Source organism: Erpetoichthys calabaricus, chromosome 2 (genome assembly GCF_900747795.2).
Source record: "Erpetoichthys calabaricus chromosome 2, fErpCal1.3, whole genome shotgun sequence".
Taxonomy (NCBI): domain Eukaryota; kingdom Metazoa; phylum Chordata; class Cladistia; order Polypteriformes; family Polypteridae; genus Erpetoichthys; species Erpetoichthys calabaricus.
In genome coordinates, this window is record NC_041395.2 from 325,401,415 (window position 1) to 325,421,752 (window position 20,338).

Consider the following 20,338-nt stretch of genomic DNA (forward strand, 5'->3'; position numbering starts at 1 on the left):
TTATAGCCAACAACTTTACCGACAGCCACAACACACTCTTCAGCCGAAACGTGCGGCTCTACCAGGACTTTAGCCCCATGTCGGCGGGAAAGATTCTCATAAAACTGAGGTATTAGACCAGGTAAGGACCCTTTGGATGCGGCCATGGCTAAAACGCCAAAGCCGCGTCTTATTTCGATAAAACCCCCCTGATACAGAAAAATAAGCAATTAGAGTTAGAAAAAAAAGAAAAACAAAAAATAACTTACAGAAGACAGAAAACTCCGACCGTCAACGCCACGACTCTGACACGCCCACCCCAGACCACACTAATCGAAAGACACACCGACAGCAAGACAGTACAGATAGATAGATAGATAGATAGATAGATAGAAAGGCACTATATAACAGATAGATAGATAGATAGATAGATAGAAAGGCACTATATAACAGATAGATAGATAGATAGATAGATAGAAAGGCACTATATAACAGATAGATAGATAGAAAGGCACTATATAACAGATAGATAGATAGATAGATAGATAGATAGATAGATAGATAGATAGATAGATAGATAGATAGATAGGCACTATCTATCTATCTATCTATCTATCTGTTATATAGTGCCTTTCTATCTATCTATCTGTTATATAGTGCCTTTCTATCTATCTATCTATCTATCTATCTATCTATCTATCTATCTATCTATCTATCTATCTATCTATCTATCTGTTATATAGTGCCTTTCTATCTATCTATCTATCTATCTATCTATCTATCTATCTATCTATCTATCTATCTATCTATCTGTTATATAGTGCCTTTCTATCTATCTATCTATCTATCTATCTATCTATCTATCTATCTATCTATCATATAGTGCCTATCTATCTATCTATCTATCTATCTATCTATCTATCTATCTATCTATCTATCTATCTATCTATCTATCTATCTATCATACAGTGCCTTTCTGTCTATCATATAGTGCCTTTCTGTCTATCTATTTATCTATCTATCTGTTATATAGTGCCTTTCATTCTATCTATCTATCTATCTATCTATCTATCTATCTATCTATCTATCTATCTATCTATCTATCTATCTATCTGTTAAATAGTGCCTTTCTATCTATCTATCTATCTATCTATCTATCTATCTATCTATCTATCTATCTATCTATCTATCTATCTATCTATCTATCTGTTATATAGTGCCTTTCTATCTATCTATCTATCTATCTATCTATCTATCTATCTATCTATCTATCTATCTATCTATCTATCTATCTGTTATATAGTGCCTTTCTATCTATCTATCTATCTATCTATCTATCTATCTATCTATCTATCTATCTATCTATCTATCTATCTATCTATCTATCTATCTATCTATCTATCTATCTATCTATCTATCTGTTAGATAGATAGATAGATAGATAGATAGATAGATAGACAGAAAGGCACTATATAACAGATAGATAGATAGATAGATAGATAGATAGATAGATAGATAGATAGATAGATAGATAGATAGATAGATAGATGTTTTTTTATTTGAGGGAGGTGTAGCTGTTACAGAAGCTCAAGACGTATATAAATGTTATAACAAACAACAGCCACCCCCCTCAACACGTTTCACACCAATTATAAAAAAGAAGATAACACATCTGGCTTCTCTAAAGAAGTAGGAGTCCCAGTAAGGCACTATAAAGTTGCTCTTGATTGCTATAAAGATGAAGGAGCCCACTTGAACAGGAAAATGACTTTTTGTCTGGCCAGAGGTTTATAAAGGATGGACCAGTGGAAGCTGGAGGCCAGGAAGAGTTCCATCAGCCATATAACGGGCAACCCAGTTTGGACACTTGCAGTGGTACATGGGAGTTGGAGTTTGGGAGTGCAGTCCTGTTGATATCCTTGAATGCTGTTAGAGGGTGCTGCTTAGTGGGGCTGGGGGGGTATTGGGGGACTTCCCTCCTATCCACATGACCTGGAATGCTTTCAAGAGGACACCCTATATGGCACCAGAAGCATTTCCAGGTCCAGCATAAAAGAAGTCCACCTCCTCACTGGCATGAGCCAGAGCTGGGAGGAAGTGGGTGGCACTCAGAAGGAGGAGCAGAAGGAGAGAAAAAAGATTCACTGGCTTTGTTTTTGTGGTTTGATTGTTGTTATATGTTTGGTGATTTATTTGATTAAATAAAATCCTTCATTTGAACCCAGGACTGAGTTGGGTAATATTGTGTCAGCGGTTTAGGGCTTATTGGCACCACCTTGTGGTCACAATTGTCTGTGAGTACTTCATACATACATCAGAACTGTCTCCGTTTTCATAATATTAACCCCAGAAGGTGATGTGACTCAGCCATGGCCACTTTGTGAGTCTTTCTTTAAAATGATTCTAGAGATATTTAGTGCCTCACTTCATAAACATACATTTCAATTGCTCACCCACAAATGTACAATAACTCACTCATGGCCACTTTGTGAGTCATTTTTATTGATTGTTGAAATGACACATGGACACCATGTCAAATAACTTTAAATTTAATTGTAGTGATTTCCATTTTTTTATAAAATGAACATAGGCGTGTGCTCTGATAGCATCCCTCGAAAAGTCACTGGTTTGAATTTATTGACAAATACAATCTCAGAAAGATGATACATACAATTATTTCCATTTTTGTTTTCTAATTTCAACACCTGCATATGAAGTATTGGCATCCCTTAGTGAGTCAGTGGATTGAATTGATCTAAAAAATGATATAAAGTGCCTTTCATGGCAAATAGATTTTATATACATTAAAATTGTTTCAATTTTCTGTTTGAGAGACTGAGGATAAGCATGTGAAGTAGCGGCTCTGAGCCAGTGATATGAATTTACAGCAGCCTTCATGTGGACATTACATCAGAGTGCTTTATTGATACATTAACATTCTTTATAAGCTTCTTGAATGTTAATCCAGACTTTGTCAGGGTCACTTTGTGAGCTGGTGGCCTGAATTGACCTGGGAGATGACATACTGTAGAGAGTCTTACATGCAGAGACTGATACAAAATATTAGAATTGTTTCAAACGATCCTAGAGATCCACACTCCGTACACCAGTCATTAGTGGCAGATCACACAATGGTCAGAACTTCAGATCCTGGATACAAAACTGAGTGAATGGATGCTAAAGCTCAAAAGTCTTTATTTCAGCTAAGGAAGACAGAAGTTTTGAAGTCAGATAGTTCAACTCACTAATCAGGGCGCCAGAGAGTGGCGATGTTTCACATGTTGATTAGCACATGCAAGTATGAATTTCACTGTAATCTGGACATGTGACATTGAGGGCCACATAAACGTAAGAAAGAGCTGCGTAACAGGAAGGCATGAACTAGGAGGAAAGGGAACATCTCAGCAGGGGGTTAAAGTCTGCAGTATCTGCTCTCTCACAGCTCCCGTTCCACAGAATCGAAACCTGAAGAAAAGAAAAGGAAGAGTTACTCAGTCAGTCTTTGTAAGAGCCGTAATGTAAGTGAACCTTTTAATTTAAACAAGAGTAGTTTTTAAATACAGTGGAACCTCGGTTTGCGAGTAACTTGGTTTATGAGTGTTTTGCAAGACGAGCTAAAATTTTTAATAAATTTTGACTTGATAAACGAGCGAGGTCTTGCAGTACGAGTAGTTTGTCTGCTGAGCGTCATGTGATCACAACTGAGCTGATGGTTCTTCTCTGTCTCTCGCTGCGGGATTGTGGGCAAACATCTCCTATTCTCCATCGGCGTGCCTCACTCATATAGTCAACATCCATATGAGCGTATACTGTTTACTGCAGCATTAGCATTGTGACTGTGTGTGCGCGCGCGTGTGTGTCTATGTGCTCGCGCGCGTGTGTGTGCTGTGACGTGCGAGTCCCCGTCTTGCACCCTAAAACACAAGGCTGAGTCTCAGTACTTTAGCACCACCAGCTTTATTCAGCTTGAAACAGCAACAGCGCGGTTATTTATACACAGACACAGCAGTCAGGCAGGGCCCTGCACATTTATAATGTTCATTGTATCACCTATGGACGGCAGGCGCTTATAGCATGTCCGCGATCTTTTCAGATTCGCTTTTACAGCGAACTGCTACAGCGCTGGGAGACTGCGATTGCTTTGGGACGCTCTTCTGCGTGTTGTCCCGTTGGGTGCAATCCCACAAGAGTTTAGAAACTCACTCACACCAGCCATGATTCTTTTCAAAGGTAAAGTGCAGGTTAATTTGTTTTATGTATTTTTACTTTATATTTTGTATTAAGCATTTTTATATGAATAGTTTTGGGTTGTGGAACAAATCATCTGAGTTTCCTTTATTTCTTATGGGGAAATTCACTTTGATACAGTATACGAGTGCTTTGGACTACGAGAATGCTTCTGGAACGAATTATGCTCGCAAACCGAGGTTCCACTGTATTTGTAAATGCACCATTGTTAATTTCATGTGTTTCAGTGAGAGTTCTTGTGCGCATGCGAGATATGTGTTGTGTGATTCCAGATGTGAGAGGGGGGAATGAAATGGAGCAATACAGACTTTGACCGTGTCTTAATATTTACAAGCTGTTATAAGATGAATTTGTTATTGTTGTTCGAAATAAAGTTGTTGAACTTTTAAAAGAAGACTCGCGTCAAGTCCATGCAACAAATTAACTCATTGGAAATTACATCCTGCACACGAAAGAAGGAGAAACATCATTACAGTCTTTATTTTATACTGTGCCTTTCACGACTGGCATCATCACAGGGCATTTTATAAACAGAAGCATTGTAATGGAATATTAATTTGTTGAAGACGTCAGAGTCTGACGGTGACTCGGATCTCCAATACAGCGCACGACTGCTGTGCTGGGCAGCGATTGTGGCATCTTGCTCGTGATGGTGTCTGCGCTGACCTGATCATGTAATGCTGTCCAGTTCGCCTGTGACTCTTCTTCTTGGTCACACCCTTTTCCATTTCGCTCGCAGTGTCACTAGTGGCTTGGTGACAGCTTCATCTCTACTCCCATGTGAACTGTGTTTCTCCGACTAGGCTGACGTCTTTCAGCCATTGCTGTATTTGTCACAGTACTTGACTCTCGGGCCCATTCTGATCTTTTTCTGGTGTCCATGTTTCTATTTGTGCTTTTGATTTCTGGCTTTACATTTTTGTTTGCCCCTTGTGTAATTTATTCATTGTTGCCTCATACTCTAAATTTAGAGCTTTGGGTGTGAACCACTGTGCTACATTGCCACCATCTGTATATCAACCACCTACAGTGGTACCTCTGATCACGACCGTAATTCGTTCCAAAACTTTTTCCAAAAATTTTGTCGCCACCTGAACGTAATTACCCCATAAGATTGTATGTAAATACAATTAATCCGTTCCAGACCGTATGAACTGTATGTAAATATATATATATTTTTAAGCACAAAAATAGTTAACTATACCATAGAATGCACAGCGTAATAGTAAACTAAATGTAAAAACATTGAATAACACTGAGAAAACCTTGAACAACAGAGAAAACTAACATTGTAAGAGCTCGCGCTAGACCCTTACGAACCGCTCGCTGTTGTCCTGGGTCTGCAAATATAGTTGAGGAGACACAGGCACGGGCATTCCTGTCTTGTTTTCAGGGCACCAGAAAGGCAGGGGGTCCGCCGGTGTTACAAGTGCCATGGGGCCGGTCATCTGTGGAGGCGTTTGTCTGTACGCCAGTAGGTGGCGTCGGGACGACGTCTCCGCCTCTTTTTCATGTTTTGCAGGACTGGACCGTGGACAATGGTATGCCGGCGCCCCGCCATGGGAAACACATAGCCCTCGCGGGATGGGCCACTTTGCCGGACGGGCTTCAGCTGCTGCTGGGGCAATGTCCCAGATGGATGGGGACCCTGCCTGGATGGTCCCCGTGATGGACAATACCTCCCCTGGGCCACAAGGGGGCAGCTGCCCGGGTCTGCTTATGGGCCACTGGACCGGAGCTGGGACACTCATCCCTACCGGAGGATGTGGCCACCGCCAGGGGGTGCCCAGACAGCTGTGATGTTCTGGATGGCAGCACTTCCGCCACACCAGGAAGTGCTGCCGGAGGAATTCCCAGGGGCACCCTGAGTGCTTCCGGGGGCTCTCTTGACACTTCTGCCACACCAGGAAGTGTTGCCAGGGGGAGCACCTGGAGCTCATCCGGGTCGGTATATAAGGGACCGTCTCCCTCCAGAAGTGGAGCCAGAGTTGGGAGGAAGGCGACGAAGCTTGTGAGGAGGGGAGTGGAGGTGAAAAGAGAAAGAAGAGAAAGGAAGAGAATTGGTGGATGAAGGCATTGTGGTGCTGTAAAGGAAAAATTAAAGAAGTGTGTTTTGGACATTCTGGTGTCTGTCTGTCTGTGTCCAGGGGTATGCTTTCCACACTGTAAACACTTTTTTATTGAGTTTTAAGCACAGGAAAAAAAAATTAAATGCCACTTCTCTTGTGAAACTTTTCACACCATCCTCTACTGGCTTTAAATTCATCACCTTCGGCACTCGAAGAAGGATTTGTTTTCAGCAAATCACCATGAATCTTCCTGGCTTTCACGCATATGATCACCTCACTTACGCTATACCCTGCAAGTTGCTTCTCGTTCTACCAAGACTAGCTACAGTTTTTCCACCTCTTCCAGCACTTGAGGCCTCTGCTTGGGTTAACATTGTAACTCCTTTTGCAACATCAGCTGCTTTGTTGGGCCCTGTATACGCAAACAAAAGAAAATGGGAAACGGAGAATGGAAGATCATTGGCGCATACGAATGCGCGTAGGGAAACTGGCCGCCAGTGTTTTTGTTTGCCACCAGAGCGTGTGGTCGTGAACAGATGCAAAATTTTGGCAAACTTTTTGATCGTAACTTGATTTGTACATGTTGGGAAACATTCCTGAACAGAGGTTCTACTGTATGCATTTTCTGAACCTGGGTGTTCCTCGAAATGGTTACAGGAGGATGGTGCCTATCCTAGAAGCAGTATCATGTGTAAGGATCAAAGCTGGAGTACACATAGTCATATCAGGCCAGTTTAGAGTCATCTGTTCAACACAGATCTTCAGGGTGTGGGAGGCAATCGGATCACCTGGAAGGATCCCACATAGACACAGGAATACCAGGTCCAGAGACTGAATTGAAATCCCTGGAGTTGTGAAACAGCAGTGATAACTAATGGTGCCTTGTCAGGTTTAGTACAGGGGCAACCGGCATTATCACCTTTAATCTGAAGCTGCAATGTCTGTTCCAGAAGAAATTTGTCTTGAAATGGAACTGGCTTTTGGGATGTGGAGCACAAACAGTAGACTGAAAAGTACTGACAAGATCTAGTCAGACTCACTGCCTGACAGAAGGAGCCATAAGAATGGGACAGGAGATACAAGTGGAAGAACTGAGGACCAAAAGAGGAGAAGAGGTCACCAAAGAGGTCACCAAGTCCTCATTGAAGTGACCAAAAGGACGAGACAGTGGACACAATTGACCAATATATAGTGTTCACCATAGTGACCAAAAGTACGATGTTGTTTACAAGTGGCCATAACATGGTCCTCCTTTGATTGACCAAAAGAATGAGACCATGGATAGAGGTGGCCAATATGAGATCTTCATAGTGGTAATCAATAGAAGAAGGATGACCAAAACAAGGTCCTCATTGTAGTGAGCAAAGGAGGAGATGGTGGCTACAAGTGACTAAAATAAGGTTTCTATAGTTGTGACCAAAAGAGGGGTGTTTTATTTACAAGTGTCCAAAATGTGATCCTGATATTGACCAAATGATTGGGACAGTATTCAAAAGAAGGTCCTTGTTTTAGTGACTAAACAAATATGCACGCACAAGTGGCCAAAATGAGAGCATTCTTTAGGGGTGGGCTGCCTTAGACAATGGGGAAGCCTTGTGAGAACCTCTGAAAGAGGATAGATTGGCCATGGCCCATTAGGAGAAAACCCAAGATGTGCTAGAAGGCTTACATCTTTTTGATGGCCCCAGAATTCCATCCAGAGATGAGGACATTTGGAGTACCCAGCTCAGTCTTTTCACACTGTGACCCTCATCAAAAATGTGAAGAGGCTATAGATGAGTTGGTGGTCACCTAATCTAGACCCCGTCTCCTATAATGGGGATCCTTACCTTAGTGGAACTTGTGCCCAGAAGGTTTGCGTTACAAAGAAGGTGGCCAAGCTGACCAGCGATTGCATGCTACATTGCTTCACTTACACTCTTCCATCGAGTCCTCGCTCCACTGTCACTGTTTCGGCACCAAACATGGGAAACAAAGAAATGACTTGGGTATTATCCCAGAGGAACTTCACTTTGGTAATCTCACCCACATTCACTTCCACATCCACACCTTTGGTGTAGGTTTTCGATGGCTCCAGTTTCGTCCTGGAAAGAAGGAAAAAGATTTTTAAGAGATTTTTCATGATATTTGAACCAGACTGTATATGTAATGCCATTTGTCCAAAAATGAGAAGATAATGGGGTCTTAATACAATAACAGCACAAGCCAGCAGGAGGAGGTGATTCAAAATCAGTCCATTCCCATGTCAAGTGGAACACTTTGTTAACTTCCACAACTACTGCCAGTTTATAGAACACATCTACTCTGTCAATGGTGTACGTGGAATCATTAACATAAAAAAATACTGCAGGATATTTTAGTAGGCTGTAGATGTTCAGGAACCAGTTTAAATGGCTGAAGAGGTTATTTGTCTCAGCTCCATCTTGCAACACCCTGACATGTTATTGCCACTGGAACTCGAGGTTAATACATCCAGGCTTGGAGTTGTTACTGCTTGGTCACTTAGAAGTTGCCCCTTTACACTTTTTACTTTCTCGTATATGAAGTATATGGAAATTATTGTAATGACAAAAAAAATTGATTTCGAGATTTTGATGAATCTCGACTTTTTAGACCTCCCTGTGTCCGATTTACTTTCTCGTAGGGAAAGTATTAGAATCACCCAAAAATCTGATTTTGAGACTTTGATGAATCTTGACATTTTAGACCTCCCCGAGTCTGAAAATACCATATTTGGAATTATGTCTCTCTGTGTGTGTGCGTGCGTGTGTGTGTGTAAACACAATTACTTGAGACAAAAATTTTTAAGTACCTTTCAGACAGCTTTGGTGTCACAATCCCTCCTAATCCACTAACAGCTGTGTTTGCTGTTCTTCCAGATGGGCTTAAAGTGGAGAAGGACAAACAAACTGTGATTGCCTTCACTACACTATTGGCACGCAGACTTATTTTGCTAAACTGGAAGAATCCTAACTCTCCCCTTTTAAGTCAGTGAGTAACTGATGTTTTATCCATCCATCCATCCATCCATTTTCCAACCTGCTGAATCCGAACACAGGGTCACGGGGGTCTGCTGAAGCCAATCCCAGCCAACACAGGGCACAAGGCAGGAACCAATCCTGGGCAGGGTGCCAACCTACCGCAGGACACACACAAACACAACCACATACCAAGCACACACTAGGGCCAATTTAGAATCGCCAATCCACCTAACCTGCATGTCTGTGGACTGTGGGAGGAAACTGGAGTGCCCGGAGGAAACCCACGCAGACACGGGGAGAACATGCAAACTCCATGCAGGGAGGGCCCGGGAAGTGAACCCAGGTCTCCTAACTACGAGGCAGCAGCGCTACCACTGCGCCACCATGCCGCCCCTGATGTTTTATACTATTTGAAATTGGAAAAAATCTAATTCTCACTTAGAGGATCTGTGCAGAACTTTTTCAAAACCTGGCAGGATCTAATCAATAATATTTTATAATAAGCGCTTAAAGCACTCAGGAAGTAGATTCTCTCCCCATTTATTTTTCTTCTCCATTTATCAGTATCTGCCTAATAAACTCATCAATTTATTTATTTTTACTATTTTTAAGTTTTAGTCCGTTCGCCATGCTCTCTTTCTCAGGGGTGGGGGTGGATTTGTTTTCACTCCTATTTTTTTTTGTAAAAATAAATCTATTTGTATGGAATGATTACAATAAAATCAATAAAATTAAAAAAAACAATAATTTGAGTATGCTTTTACTTAGGTCAACAAAATTTTAAGTATTAGGTACAAAACCTAAATTTCTATCAACTTTTGAGCTATTTCTGCTAACCGGAAGTGGTACTTTTTTATTCATGCAGCTGCAGAGTCTGATTTATTTAACTTTACTTTTATAATAATTGTTCAATATAGTATTCATTTGATTTGATTTGTTGTTGATGTTGTTGTTGATGTTTTTTTAATGTACATAATATAAAAATATAATCATTGTCTTGTGGTTTACCCCTCAAACATCCATCCCCATATCTGACTATACTAGAAAGTCTAGGGGAGACCACTCCAGACTTTTTTCTCTAAAAATTAGAACAAAACTATGATGTGAGCAACCACAAATGGCTAGAAATTCAACTGACTTTGCAGGTGTGGTTGTCCCTGGCTTGAACTGGTAGAACATCATTTTGTGATTTTCATGAATAACAAAAATGTAATGTATTTTTAAAAAGCCATACGCCTAAATGCATACCAAAATCTTTGTGTCCTCTTCAGATAATTTAATAATTTCTTATCAAATGATCATTGATTTTCTGTTGAAAATAATCAGATGCTCATTTTGGACTGTCCTGATTCATTTTAAGATTTTTAAAAAATGTTTTCATTGTCATAAACGTCAATCATTATTTCTAATGAGAGCTGCCATGCTTTGATGGAATGGTAAGCATGTGACTTGAAGATTTTATGTGAGAATAACATTTGAGCAAATTTATAATTATGAAGTGATTTTTGGTTTTGACTATTGTTTCATTTTGAGTTTGATTTTGATTTTATACTTAAAATTTAGTGGACGTCCAAGCAGCTTTGAACTATTCGATCTTTGCTCATGACCATGGTATGACCCTTAAAAAAGTCCTCTTAGATGTCTGTTACACTGTTTTAGACTGAGAGTTCTGGACGTAGTTTAACCCTATTTGTGCATCTCAAATTACACAGTTTTGTTTAATGGGCATCAGGAATATTTTATTGTTAGATGGTGTTATCATTTTGTTGCCATCTTGGGACCTTTGCTGGTCAAAAAGGCCATCATTTTGATTGTGCCGAACCCACACACTTCTAAGCCGTGATTAGCAGCACTGTGTTTGTGATGTCAACCCTCAGTCTCTTTAATAGATGGTAGCCTAGTAACACAGATATCTGTGCATCAGATTCACTTTGGACAGTGCAGTTAGGGGCCATCAAACAAGGTAGCATAGGGGGGTTTTGGTTAAAGCCTCAGGTTTAGCTGAGCCATTGTTCTCAATGAGTTCTCTCTGTAATTAACCCCTGGACTCTGATTAGCCTTCTCCCTTTTGTGCCGTCGCCGCTGAATGTACTTCTCTCATGTTTGCCTTTGGCCAATTTCCTACATATCATAACACTCTCGTTATCAAAATCTGACACACAACACACGCCATTTGAGCACAACACATAGCTAAAGCTTGAATTTTATAACTCACAGAATTGATGACCACCTTACTTCACAATTTGGTGCTGCCTTGTGTTTCCGTTTGTCCCATACAGAGCGATGTTAATAAATCCGGATACACTCCGGTCTCCAATTATTTTCACGGAAATTTTGTTCCGCCAACCTGAAGGTAAGAAAAAAGACATAAATATTATTATATATATATTATTATAAACTGTATATTAATTATTGAATGTCACACATGTGTGCATAGAAGACAACTTCGGGGCTCATCAACGGGTAATTCTACCCCGAGACGACGGTTGGCACTGTCTTTTTATACCGCTACTCTTCCACTAACCACAGGTCAGAAGACTGGCAAACCTCTATGTCATATGCATTGTTTGTCATTTTAGCATGGGCAGAGATATTTAAATGATGTGAAAATACTTCACTTGACTTCACTTCTGGGTTTATGGACACCTGAGCCTGTCTGCTTGATAACCACCACCACTGCCATCTTAGGTCAGTCTGGAAAGATGTTTCACCAACGAATGTGTAAACTTCTTTTGTTATTTTGGTCTACAGTTATATGGGGATCACCGCTGTATTGCTAAACCTTTATGATCTCTCTTTGTCTTTTGTTACATGAGTCATTAAATAACTTTATCATATAAAACACCTCAAGTGCTTCTTTTTTTACTATTTTTCAGAGAGCAGGATCAAAAAATGAGTGATGATGACGGTTCCTATAATGATGTACTTGAGTACGTGATTCTCCTCTAATCTGTGATGCTGTCCTTGTGATGTGGTACCCCCTCAGTCATAAACATCAAATGGCTCTGCATATGACAAACCCAGCATGACACTCTGGTCTGTGTGGGCTATGTGGCTTTCACTGAAATGCATTTACCCTTTCTCTCCTTTTATTTGTATCCAAGTCAAAGAACCACTGGCATTCACTAGAGGGCAATCCAAACGCTAGGGCCTGCTTGGAAAAAAAAACAACTTCAGCACAAGAAACAAGATGTCATGTACCTGCTGAGGAATTACAAATATTTATTGGGGATTCAAAAAGTACTCAGACCCGTTCACTTTCTGCACCTCTTCATCGCCCACTCACTCACCGGTCAATGGTCCTCTCTTCAATTCAAAACACAGTATTTTGGGAATGCCTTCCCTTTTTATGTTGTTCACTGATTTTTCTGGAATTAACTATCAATAATATTATTGCAAAAATAAGCATGTGTTTTGCTTTTGACTATTGAAGCACATATGGAGTCCTAGGCAGGTGGGGGTGGGGTATGCACCCCCCTTTACCCCTCGCAGTTATCTGCATGATGTCCATAGCATGGATTTTGGGTATGGAAAGGTCCAGAGCACATATCACCTGAGTTACATAAATGCCCCCCACACAGTGTTTCAGTATTATTAACCTTCAAGGAAAGGGGGGGGGGGGTCGTCACCCTTGGTGTCAATAGCACATGCTCCTTGATTTACCAAAGCGGTACGCCTCGCTGTCCATAGCACAGATGTAATGGAAAGGTACAAAGCCTGTGTTGCTTGAGTTACATAAATGGCGCCCCTCGCTGTCCAGTGTGTGCGCCCCCTAACTTTCATAAAAGCCAACATAAAAGGCCGTTTATATCGCCTAATGGATTGACTGGCTCTGTGTTGGGCACGTTTTGAACACAGCTGGATAACTGGCATATGGATTATGTGACGTGACTAACGTGAGATTTTTATTTTCTTTTTTGCATGGACATTTTCCATATTGTTTGTTATTATGCAGTGATTGTTGCCATTGGGTTCTGTTGTATCATTAAACATTTTTCTCTTGCTGTGCATGAAAAGATCAAACATTTTTCTCAACCATTACTACCAAGTATGTACCTTTACAGCCAGGAGCCAAATGTCAAGTGGGAGGGGACATACAAAGTAAGAGTTTGTCACAGTTTCAAAGTAAGAGTTTGTCACTTGTGAAGTTGTCAAAATAAAAGTTTGTCATGAATACTCTGATGTTTTCACAGCTTATGGAACGTAAAATAGGGAAAATATACAATTTAAATATACGATTTAAAGAGAATTGACAGGATACAATGTACGAAGAGTTAAACCAAGAACAGCCAATCTAAAAGGCATGTTGATTTCAAGCTGTCATTTTTTAAAGTTCACTTTCTCCATTGCAGGCTGCAGTCAACTTTTAATGACAATTTCAAGTGTACATGTATCTAGTGCCAACTTCACATGCTCAGATTTTATTCTTAAATTCATGCCAACAAAACCTCCAACAGTGGCTGCTTGGCGCACAGCGATCACAAAGAGCACTGGGCTCACTTCCCACTCCATCACTTTTCAGTTTTCATTTCACATTCTGGATCTTTAATGTGAAATCTTCACTTCACATTCTACATTATTAATGTCACTTTCAGGCCATCACATTTTCCTCATTCCACACTCTCAACGTTTAGTGTTCATTTTAAGCCTTCACTTCCTCTTCATTTTACCTTCTCACTTTCAATTCTTTGTTTCACCCTTGGCATTTTTAATCTTTATTTCAGGATGTCACCGACCTTGCCTAAAAAGAATGTATTGACATTTTCCATATGTCACTGCTTGCTGTTTGGCTCGCCAAGCAAGTTCAGTGACCACTTAGGACCTTGTAGCTACTAGACCACCCCCTATTTGATAAGGATAATTTTATTTATATATATAATATATAATATAATATACACAGTATATATATATATATATATATATATATATATATATATATATATATATATATATATATATATATATATATATACATATATACACAGTATATATATTTAATGTCATTGTATCTGGTGGATGGAATGGTTAGAGCTACCAAATACATATGACTCCTGGGTGATCTAGAGGAGCATGTATTTGATGTCCACATGGACGTCAAGTGAACAAACCAACTCTACAATGACAGCGAGTGGGCAAAGGGTACAAACCCTGGGTGTCGGAGCTGTGTGGTACCAATACTCTGCCCACTTCATTGGGAATTTCTGTGTTAAATGTGCCTGGTGTGTGTAAAGCAAGAACTTACTATATGGATTTCTAAAGTAACTAAGACTCTGTATTGTTCCTACCAGTACATCAATATGGAGATGCAATCATATGACTTTTTAGCTTTTTATTTCATTCTCTATAAGAATTTATGCATAAGAGGTCCTATTCAAGGAACCAGAAATTAGCCACCGATTTTTAATGTTTAACAATTTTTACATAATTTTTACATAATACTAAGAGATATAGGGAAGTTTAAAAAAATCATATAATTTATCTGTTTGCTGATTGGTGTAAACTGAAACACATCTCGACTGTGCTATGCAGATGAACCCAACATGTTTAAGACAGTGCTTGGTTATTTTAGGCAGCCTTGTCACAGTGCATGTGGCTGGCTCCATCAGACTTGATGCAATAAAGGATCTCCATGTCCAAATCATCAGAATATTAGAACAATCTGGGTGAGAACAAGCCATTCAGGCCAACAAAGCTCGCCAGTCCTATCTGCTTACTTCTTCAAAAACAACATGAAGTTGAGTTTTGAAAGTCCCTAAAGTCCTCCTGTCTACCACACTACTTGGTTGTTTATTCCAAGTGTCCGTGGTTCTTTGTGTATAGAAAAACTTCCTAATGTTTGTGTGAAATTTACCCTTAACAAGTTTCCAACTGTGTCCCAGTGTTCGTGATGAATTCATTTTAAAGTCACAGTCTCGAGCCACTGCACTAATTTCTTTCATAATTTTGAACACTTCAGTCAGGTCTCCTCTTAATCTTCTTAAGGCTCAGCTCTTTAAATTTTTCCTCATAACTCATCCCCTGTAGGCCTTATCTCAGCCTAGTCGCTCTTCTTTGGACCTTCTCTAGTGCTGCTGTGTCCTTTGTGTAACCTGGAGACCAAAACTACACCCAGTACTCCAGATGAGGCTCACCAGTGTGTTATAAAGCTTCAGCAGGACCTCTTGTGACTTGTACTCCACACATTAAGGCGCTATATAACCTGACATTCTGTTAGCCTTCTTAATTGAGTCAACATTGCCTGGCAGTTGATGTTGTCCACTGTGACTCCTAAATCCTTCTCATAAGGTGTACTTTCAACTTCCTATTTGTAATACTTTACATTTACTGACATTCAATTTCATCTTCCACAAATCTGCCTAAGCCTGTATGCTGTTCAAGTCCTTCTGTGATGATTCAAGAGATTCCAGATTATTTGCCAATCCACCTATCTTGGTATCTCTGCAAACTCAACCAGCTTGTTACTTATATTCCTATCGAAATCATTTATATATATTAAAAATATCAGCAGCCCTTGCTGGACACCACTCTTAACATTAGCTAATTTTGATGAGATTCCTCACACCATCACCCTCTGCTTCCTGTGTCTGAGCCAATTCTACACCCATCTACAAACAACACCCTTTGAGTCACATTTGTTAATGGTGACTCTCAAGTATTCTTGATTTACAGAGAATTCTCCTGAACACCTGGCTGGCAGTGCCCAAAATTAGCACCTGAGGAGAAGACAAAAGAAACATAGTAACATAGAAGACAACAGGGAGCACTCACGGGCAAATGGCTTTCCATCCCCAGTGTTCAGGTAGAAATACTGGCTTTCGGTTCGATTGTGACGACTGTAGAAGTTGGCATAGTGGCCCATTAGAGGACAGCCTCCACTAGGACATGCGAGACAGTCACCCTGAACAAAAAGCACATGAGATCAGTAATTCATCATTCATCAGGATAGTAAAGCACCTGATACTGGGCAGAAAGCCATTACTGGGGCTCTTCTTTGAGCCGAGTATGGCTAGGAAAGATGGTACAAGAATCAGGATCAACCAATACTGATTAATTATTATGATGAAATATAACCATTTTGTTGAGAATTTTGGCAAAGATTGTTTATTGTTATTAATTGGATTACTGTTATTTCTTGTGTTTATTATTTATTGTCACTGTTAGGGAATTAGATTTTTTTATTAACACATTGAGTGCAGGAATATTTATTACCTGAAGTAGAGGTCTATGCATGTATGGTAAATAATGAACTCCATCAAAATTTATATAAAATGTAAAGAAATTAGAAGGCAATAGTTTTTATTGTCAACAGTAACTTAAAAATGTAAAGAAACTGTTAATTGCTTGATTTTCACCAGCAACATGTCTAAAGTCTGCATTGTAATGAATGAGAGTCACGCATCACACAGACTGCTAGCTTAGAAGCACACGTGCCATGAAAATAACGTGTTTCTTCACGTTGTCCACGTTCGTTACGTGACAAGTTGAATGCCTTATGATGCCTTTGGGGCAGCAATCTGCATCAGTGCCCAGAGCCTACAAGTTCCACATCATCCAATTTATTGTCACTATCTTGATCACTGTCATTATCATCAAAATATTCATCTTGCCACAAATTTAGTTGTTTGAAAACATCAACAGCTTTATACCTTTTTTGTGATGACGTAACTACAGATTGTCTATTTATAACACAATTTTCCACAAGCCGTTGAATCTAAAAAAAGAAATGTTATGGTTATCCACTAGATGGCAGCACTATAATAGATACCATATATATTCACGTATAAGTCAGGTCTTGAAAAATCGATCGTAAAATCAGACCCCGACTTATACGTCTGTTCAAAAATGCAACACTTAATTTTTTATTTTTACATCTTCTTGCCTCCTCCAATCTCGCACCCCTTTCTCAGACACATCAAATTTTGTTGCAGCAGTACAGTTACCAATTTCTTTTGCTACTTCAATGATATTTAATTTAAAACCAGCTTCATATTTTCTTCTGATTGAACCCTCCATCGTAGATAAGAGATGCTCTTACGATAAAGGTGTATGAGGGTGTGAGACATATAAAACACAAATCAGTGCAAACGTTGCTTTGGAATAGTTCAGGTATCACCGTGTGGTCACGTAGGCACAACAGAGACAGAGAGCAAGAGGTTAGGAGCACACGCTGATACCGCGCATTGCCGCACACACAGTGTGCTCTGTGGTTACTCTCTCAGGTGGGTGTTAGCATATCATAATCTATTGGACCAATTGCACAAGTTTTCCGCATTCGACTTATACAACTGACATTATAAAATACCAGAAATTATACGATAAAATCAAGACCTGACTTATCTGCGGGAAAACTTATCCACGAGTATATACGGTAACTGATATGTGGCATCAGAGCTCACTGTGTGTGGCTGTGTCTACTGTACAGTGCTGTGTACTGAGGTACGAGTTCTCTCGTATGTCGTGCCTCAACAGGCTCAATGAGATACCATTTAACTCATACGTTTGTTCAAAGTGTTAAAGAGAAAAAATGTATTTCATTTTTTTAAGATGTTTGTTAAAAGAATTTTTGCACTATATTTTCAGCAGAGAGCTGTGACGTTTATTATTTTTATTCTGCTTGAACATTTGATCTCAGTAGGTTGGCTTGTCTAACCAGAGAAAGAGGAGGTGTTGGCAGAGGCAGCAGCTGTAAGAGGCAATCTTAGAAAGTTAATGTTTGTGTTCAAATTCACATAAGTTTTTGCTTTTGTGTCCCAGGTTACTTAAGTTCAGTTAATTAAGACGTTTTCACACTCCGAGTCTGTTTGTTTTGTTCTGAATTGAGAGGTGATTAGTCACTTTGTGTTAAGTTTTAGTTAATTTGGTTGCGTTTTGCACTGCAAATGTTCCAGCGAGCAAAACACATCCATTAACATCCTGTCGGTGTGTTACGGTTTTCTTTCAATGGGCAAAAGAATATCATGATGTTTAGGTGTTTAGATGTTTGCCCACATCCACATTTTCCGTAATTATTTTGATTTATGTGTTGTTCTCTCTGGGTGTCAGTGCCACCAGACTCACTCTGGCCTCTCGATGGAAAACTCCCTGTTATTTCTTGGAGATCTTCTTGCTATAACCTAACTCTCCTTGAACTCTTGGCATTGAGGATTCATTAAGTTTCTGGTCCCAACATCAAGGACTGGTGTTTGGTCACCATGCTTCAGAGTGAATGGCTAGCGATGGTTAGAATGTGTCCTCCTTACTGCCTTTTATTTTCAGCCTGCCATTGGGCCGCTGCCCCTTTCTGATTACTCCTGCAGACTCCACTGCAGTCTCCTTCTCAATTTCTGCTCATTTTGTTCCTCATAAGGTTTCGAGTGGGTGAATACCAATTCAGGGGAGGAGAGATGGAGTGTGTTTTATCTCATTACCTTGTAATTTCATACATCTATTTTCTTTCTGTATTTTACTTTTTCTCTTGAATTAAATCCTGTTCACAAAAAATAAGTTATATTGATAAGTATTATGCTAAGCACTCTAATAAGTAGTATTTAATGATGGTGACTGGAAAAAAAAAGACAGACATAGTCAGGAGCCAAAACAAAAGTCTAACACCGTAACTGAAGTCAAAAAGAGCAACAAAATTGTGGTTGAAAAACATCAAAGCCAGAAACTACCAAAGAAAAAGAGTTTCAAACATGACAAAAGCAAGTTTTGGATTCCGCAAATTCAGATGAGAAGGGGGTTTTGAACAATGACCTTTTAACCTGGAGGTCATGACCTCTGAGGACACGCCAAAAACTCAGGTTACTGTCCTAATGACAGAAGATACAAAATGGTGGAACGTGTAATCAGCCAAAAGGGTGGTAGAAGCTCAAAAAACTGCTTTCAGAATTAGATTCCTGGTGTAGAAGAACCTCCATAGCAAGTGCAAAAATCCCTGATTAATGCTAATAAAAGACAGGATTTACTGATAAACAGATTCCTAACATTAATAATCATTAATTATATTTACATAGTGCTTTTCTCACTACTCAAGGTGCTTTACATAGAGAGTGGAGAGCCACTTCAACCAACACCAACGAGCAGCACCCACCTGCATTATGTGATGGCAGCCATTCTTGCCACCAGTACGCTCAACACACAATGGCTGTTAGGTGGTAAAGGGGTGAGGTAGGTAGTCAATAAGGGACAAGGGATGATTAAAGGGCCAGAATGGACAAGGTTGTGATGGGCAAATTAGCCAAGACTTTGGGGCACACCCCACACTTTTCCAAAAATGCTCAGGAATCATTTTTATGACCACAGAAGTGTCAGGACTTTGGTTTTACATCTCACCAACATCTCTTCTGGCAGCAACCCAAAATTCTTAGATCGTCTCCCATTCATTGATCGGTTTACCTTAACAAGTAAGTTTTCCTTATTGCAAATGACCACAGTGAGGTAAACAGAGGAGGATAACAGGGAGAAAAATATCCACCACCGTCACCACCACACAAACTCACCAGGTACACATCATATCACCGGCCCACTCTCCCTCTTATATAGACCCATCTTATTCTTAGCCCCACTCAGTGGTATGTCCTTACCAACTGAAAGGATTCATAGGATGAGCATGGGTATGCCACAAATCCATCGCGGTTCTGAATGCTCTCCGTGTAGTACTTGTAAGGCCGCAAGTGGTTACAGGCGACAAAGTTGCGAGTGCCTGCAAAATTCAAAGTGAAAAACAAAAAACGAACAATGTTAATAAAAGATCAACTGCCACAGACTCATTAAACAGTACGCTGTATCATTTGGTTTACTTATTACTATTGTTGATATTGTCATTTGTATTGCATTGTATTGAAACAAGTGCATTTCAAAGAAACTTTATTTTTGTTGTCATCCCTTCTGGACATTTTGAACATTTGAAGCCTTAGCTTAGTTTTTGGGCCTAGGCAGGCATAAAGGCTGCCATTTGAGTCTGTAGCTAGGCTACCTTGGGTGAGGCCTATCCAGTGGCCCCTGCGAAGGGAAAAACATTCTTCATGAATCTTTAAAGTGCTTATGATTGTGCCTGTCTGTGTAAGTCAGAAATTCTGT

At 39.9% G+C, this 20,338-nt stretch overlaps 2 protein-coding genes across 2 annotated transcripts in view; both read right to left on the minus strand.

Moving 5' to 3' along the window:
- The window catches only part of LOC114647322 (pancreatic lipase-related protein 2-like), a 66,281-nt gene extending 65,975 nt beyond the window's left edge, over positions 1-306 (minus strand). Inside the window, exon 1 of the mRNA XM_051923489.1 lies at positions 249-306. The gene's annotated coding sequence lies outside the window, so the exon portion shown is untranslated. The remainder of the gene's footprint in view (positions 1-248) is intronic.
- Positions 307-2,991: 2,685 nt separating this feature from the next.
- LOC114642022 (pancreatic lipase-related protein 2-like) overlaps positions 2,992-20,338 on the minus strand; it is a 48,501-nt gene continuing 31,154 nt past the window's right edge. The window contains exons 8-12 of the mRNA XM_051923488.1: positions 19,843-19,961; positions 16,046-16,175; positions 11,513-11,624; positions 8,213-8,380; positions 2,992-3,444 (exon numbers count right to left, since the gene is read on the minus strand). Coding sequence (XP_051779448.1) covers positions 3,381-3,444; positions 8,213-8,380; positions 11,513-11,624; positions 16,046-16,175; positions 19,843-19,961 — 593 coding nt within the window. The 3' untranslated portion in view covers positions 2,992-3,380. The remainder of the gene's footprint in view (positions 3,445-8,212; positions 8,381-11,512; positions 11,625-16,045; positions 16,176-19,842; positions 19,962-20,338) is intronic.